At 42.6% G+C, this 5,964-nt stretch overlaps 1 protein-coding gene across 1 annotated transcript; it reads left to right on the forward strand.

The window, feature by feature from the left end:
- The first annotated feature begins 264 nt into the window (after positions 1 to 264).
- On the forward strand, positions 265 to 5,431 carry LOC142932989 (BTB/POZ domain-containing protein 3-like). Its single transcript, XM_076077122.1, has 4 exons — positions 265 to 575; positions 1,647 to 1,737; positions 3,599 to 3,717; positions 4,399 to 5,431. Exons 1-4 carry the CDS (start codon positions 265 to 267, stop codon positions 5,429 to 5,431), a joined length of 1,554 nt encoding a protein of 517 aa, XP_075933237.1.
- The last annotated feature ends 533 nt before the right edge of the window (positions 5,432 to 5,964 follow it).

Consider the following 5,964-nt stretch of genomic DNA (forward strand, 5'->3'; position numbering starts at 1 on the left):
GTCAGCAGATCAAACTTCACAAAGGAAAAGTGCCTTCGGATCACCAGTCTGAGTCTCTTCAGAGGAGTGAAAAAAAAGGAGCGGTAAAGAGAGTTGCCCTGTTGGTTACAGAAAGGTGAAACCTCAAAGAGGAGCTGTGATTACTACACTGCTGAGTGCTGCTCAACTCTCTGCTGTCCCCCCCGGACCTCCCTCGCACCTGCCCTGGTCCTGGTGAATGTCTTCTCTGCATGCAATCCCACTGCTCGGCAGTTGAACACACTCATGGTCGATGCCAAGGGAAGGAACATGAAATGTCTGACTTTCTTCTTAATGCTTCCTGAGTCGGTGAAAAGCAAGTCAAGCAAGAGCTCCAAGAAAGGGAACGCCAGTGGCAGCTCCAAGCTGCCCCCTGTCTGTTATGAGATAATCACTCTGAGGAGCAAGAAGAAGAAGAAGATGGCAGCGGATATCTTTCCCACCAAAAAGTCGGCATCCACCACCACAGTGCAACAGTACCAGCAGCAGAACCTCAACAACAACAACACCATACAGAACTGTAACTGGCAAGGACTCTACTCCACTATAAGAGAAAGGTAAGTACAACCAGCAAGCCCCTTTCTGTCTCAGAAGACAGCACAGTTTCAATCAACAGTACATTCAGGGCAGAGACATCTCAAATTTGAACTTAACATTTGTCATGAAGTACAATATGTAAAATGTTCCACTGCATTTAAATTGACAGTTTTCTGAACAGAACCTCCATTAAATGTATAAATATGTATTCCAAAATTGTAAATCTTGTATACTTTATACTACATACTGTGTGTGTGTGTGTGTGTGTGTGTGTGTGTGTGTGTGTGTGTGTGTGTGTGTGTGTGTGTGTGTGTGTGTGTGTTTGGGTGTGAGTATGGGTGGGTGTTCCCTCTGCCCTGCCCCGACTCTGCTGGGGGGGGTTATCTCTGTTTACACCCTCTCCTGCTCCTGCAGACTTTGCCGCTTTGACATAACAGAGGGCGGACAGGCACCGGGTGCGTTTGATATGCACAACAGGCAGAAGCTGCTCTGTACTAAAAGCAAAATATTTACCTTGGCCTATCAGTAAAAGAGTCCAGCTGTCCAGAGCAGAATGTGTGCTCTCCGACCTGGCTTTGTTGTCTCTCCAGAGTTCATGGGGCTGTTTACCCACCCCTGTGACATGTTCCACTATTCAATAATATATGAACGCAGCTTTATTGTTGCTCCCATTCTTTCACAGCGGGGATTTTCCATTCGGTTCATTGTCTTGTTTGCCTGTTTTTATTTAGATATAAAGAGAAGATCTAAAGTATGTTGTAGTGTTTTAATGTGAGGTTTTGGAATCAATGAAATGTCTTTAGTCTTGCCTGAAGCATTTGGAGTACTTTATACAATCATACAACTCTTGTTTTAAGGGTAGCAAAAAAGAAAATATACCTGTAATGTTCTATTTTTGCCTGAACTTCTGCCAAAGACTAATGGGTATATGTTATATTACTCACATAAAATACATCCAAATGAGTTTATGTGCATTCATTTCACTCTCAGAGTTATGCTTCCTCTTATCTTCTCTTCTAAAACAAATGTACAGGGTAAAATATGTACAGTTAACTTTCTCTTGTTTGTCATTGCTTCTTCCCCCCTTTTAGAAATTCAGTAATGTTCAACAATGAGCTGATGGCAGATGTTCACTTTGTGGTGGGTCAGCCTGGAAGGACCCAGCGGCTGCCAGGACACAGAGTAAGAATTTCATCAACCAGTAAAGTCCCGGTAGCAGGAGGAAATGAGCAAACAAGCAATCAGCGCAGTGTTGTTCATATCATATCAGCATAAAAATTATCTTCCTCACTGGCAGCAGTAATGGAAGTCAAATCCTTTGTGCTCCGCGCTCACTTCCGCACCATGTGTCTTTTCTAGACAGTCCTCAATTATTTATGTAAATGAGGCAGACGGAGTAGCGGCAAGGACTGAGCGAAAGAGGAAGGGATATCCTCTTCAGCAGTCATCTCACAGAGAATGGATTGCCTTTGTCTCCGCTTTAGCTCAGCTTTTCAGACACAGCTCTGCAATTACTCAACTTTTCATCAAGCACACCCAACAGCACGCAGTTACAATGATAAAGCATAGAGTACTTCGCAATCAACTCTGCATCTCACTTCTTAGAAACACATTTGTACTCATTTACTTGATTAGCTTTTGAATTGTGAATTGGAAGTACAATGAGTGTACTATAACTAGCCATTATTATCATATTTAGGCCCATATTCATCCAGTTTATGCCAGTTGTAACATGCTTCTTTGTTTAGTCCACTGTCCACCCTCTGACCTCATTGCTTTATCCAAGGTGTTCACATACAGTAAATGATTAAGGTTAGTTGCCTAGACCATGTGCCTCATCTAAAAGCCCATCATTATGACTCTGTTTGAATATGATTTTAACATTCATATTAAATCTGGGAAGTCATTTTGCAGCCATGACTTTGGCTGAGCTATCCATTCCACATCCACCCTGTCAGATGAGCCTTGCACGGGTCATCTTTGTTGTTCTTTATACGAGACCCACATGTATAATCTATGATTGGAAGCTGCCGTGCACTTCCTCAGTGCCTTTATAGAAAGACGTTATGGAAGGACATTGAGGATGACTTAACTGCACTTTATGCTGAGACATTATACCAAAGGGGTATAATGACGTTCACGGCAGCAATCTTTATTGTGTCCATTTGGCAGGAACTCAGATATGCATTATGATTTCATTTACAAAGTTATATCCCTACAAGATGGAGGATACCAGCTAAAAGCAGGAATTTATGTGAACATCTGTAAAATACAATGGGTCAAGAGGTGGCACAAATCTTATTCAAATATGCAGTATTTATATACTCGTCCTTCAATGAATTTCAGTGTGTAACAATAACAGCATTGTTTTTTCGAAAACCCTTATTTGCAAGGCTTATTTTAGATTGGGTTCACTGCAATTTGAAGTGAAAGTCTGTGTGTCTCTTTTGAGAAATTTATACCACCCACATACACACCTACACATGCTTGTGCAGCACACACTCGCACACACAGCGCAGACATGCACACACTAAAACATGAATGTACTTGAGTATAATAACAATTCATAGTCTTGTATACAGTCGTTTTCACTGGAATTATTAGTGGCATTGTGTTACATCTGATTTCATCATAAATTCAGACAAGTCATTCATTTCAATTAATTGAACTTTTGCTGCACTCGGTTCAGTTGTGTTATTCAGATTTCCTGTTTTTTCAGAGGCAATCTTGTTCATTAGAAATCTGTCTCCTTGTCCTCAGGGGAAAGTGTAACTGGCTGAGCTCTGCTCATTATGTGAGAAACTCAACAGGTTCAGTCTCTCCGCTGATTAGAATGAGGCATTGTTCAATATCCATGAAGAGATTTGTGTTTTTATGTACAGAGTAACATGTGGACTAATTGGATTTAGTACAACTCACATTTCTCCTCTCACTGAATGTTACTACAGGTCATGTGGTTTCCAGTGAAATCACAGACGAACTCCGGCATGTTTTCATCTCTCTTTTCTCTCCGTCATTTTGTTTTCTCTTCTTCTTCCAACAGTATGTTTTGGCTGTGGGCAGCTCAGTGTTCCACGCCATGTTTTATGGTGAACTGGCTGAGAACAATGATGAAATCCATATTCCAGATGTGGAACCAGCAGCATTTCTGGCAATGCTGAAGTAAGTACTTCCTTCAACTAGCCGCATTCTTGTTTGTGTCCTACAATGTCCTTCTGACACAAATAGTGTCATCGTAATGTAGATTTCAATTTGATGTTGGAGGGAAAAAAAACAAGGTTTGATGAAACTAGTCTATGCCTATCTCTGGCACATCTTGGACAAACCTGTTTCGCTGCCAGACAAATCAAATTAAGTGCTTCTTCCACTATCTGAGTTCTATATCCGTCTATTTTCATTTTGATTCATTTTATGCTATTATGCTTACTATTCCTCACAATGAATCACTTCCTCCATCGTCCTTGCTGTTCCTCCATCACATTTATTTGAGTTTTGTTTGCTGTGTTTGCATGTGAGCTACAGTAGGTAGGTGATGATGAGGATGTAGGAGGAATACTATTTCGTTGGCCCGTTTGATTCATTTCCACAATGATTTCACTGTGTTTTGAATCTTATGTCATTGTCTTCCAATATGGATATGAACGGATTCAGCAACGCTATTGCATACGATACTGTAATATCAGTCCGCTTTCACCATACATTCAACAAAACACTTCAAATTAAGTTATTTTTTGTTAAATTAATTCTTCTTAACAAACATGTTCACACCATGTGATATGTAATTTATGTGATGTTTGATCTGATGTCTATGAAGCTGAGAAAGTCACATCTTTATGTCAACAGGTACATTTACTGTGACGAGATCGACCTGAGTGCCGACACAGTGTTGGCCACTCTTTATGCTGCCAAGAAGTACATTGTCCCTCATCTGGCACGTGCATGCGTCAACTTCCTGGAAACCAGCCTGAGTGCCAAGAATGCCTGTGTGTTACTCTCGCAGAGCTGCCTGTTCGAGGAGCCAGACCTGACACAGCGCTGCTGGGAGGTGATTGATGCCCAGGCAGAGCAGGCGTTACGCTCAGAGGGCTTCTGCGACATCGACACCCAGACCCTGGAGAGTATCCTACAGCGAGAGACACTCAATGCTAAAGAGATAGTGGTATTTGAGGCGGCGCTCAACTGGGCCGAGGCTGAGTGCCAGAGACAGGACCTCACCTCGTCGACTGACAACAGGCGTAAGGTTTTGGGCAAGGCCATGTACCTGATACGTATCCCTACGATGGCTCTTGATGATTTTGCCAATGGAGCAGCCCAGTCGGGCGTGTTGACGCTTAACGAGACCAATGACATCTTCCTGTGGTACACAGCAGCCAAGAAGCCTGAGATGCAGTTTGTCAGCATGCCTAGGAAGGGCCTTACACCCCAGCGCTGCCACAGATTCCAGTCCTGTGCCTACCGAAGCAATCAGTGGCGCTATCGGGGCCGCTGTGACAGCATACAGTTTGCAGTGGATAAAAGAGTTTTCATCGCTGGGTTTGGACTGTATGGTTCTAGCTGTGGCTCAGCAGAGTACAGTGCCAAGATTGAGTTGAAACGTCAAGGAGTACTGCTGGGACAAAACCTCAGCAAATACTTCTCTGATGGTTCCAGCAACACCTTCCCAGTGTGGTTTGAGTATCCCGTCCAGATCGAGCCCGACACCTTCTACACTGCCAGTGTGGTTCTGGATGGGAACGAGCTCAGCTACTTTGGACAGGAAGGGGTGACAGAGGTGCAGTGTGGGAAAGTGACATTTCAGTTCCAGTGCTCCTCTGACAGCACTAATGGCACTGGGGTGCAGGGGGGACAGATTCCTGAGCTCATCTTCTACGCTTGACAACCCTCGTGCCCACATTTGACCGACTTTCAGTGCACTTATGGAGAATAGAAAATTATCACTTTGTGCATAGTGTCACTTTCTGGTATTTATTTTTGTCACAATTGTGCAAAACAAATATATACTTTCAGACCTGCGATAGGGTCTTGTGTGGTTTTGATTTCAGTAAATGGTCCAGTTGAGTAGGACCAGATAAATGTCTCAAGATGTTGGGTTGTCCAAATACGTGGATGAACAAAAGTCTTAAAAGATTAAAAATATCTTGCACTAGATGTGCAGGTATGTATGCATATATGTAAATCCTGAAATGTATATGATGCCACAATTGTGGCCAACGCAGGTCACAAAGATCTCTTATATGATGAATATGCTACAGTGTGTTTATTATTTCTATGCTTGCATAGAATGCACATACAGTATATAGCAGCAATACTTCACATTCTATATTCTTCGATGAGCATTTCATGCCATGACTCAGTCTGGACCATCAGCATTACAAAAGAAGTGAAAGAAGGCTGTATGACACTCAATAC

This window comes from Anarhichas minor, unplaced genomic scaffold (genome assembly GCF_050575085.1).
Source record: "Anarhichas minor isolate MPS153535 unplaced genomic scaffold, ASM5057508v1 ptg000058l, whole genome shotgun sequence".
In the NCBI taxonomy this organism is placed as follows: Eukaryota; Metazoa; Chordata; class Actinopteri; order Perciformes; family Anarhichadidae; genus Anarhichas; species Anarhichas minor.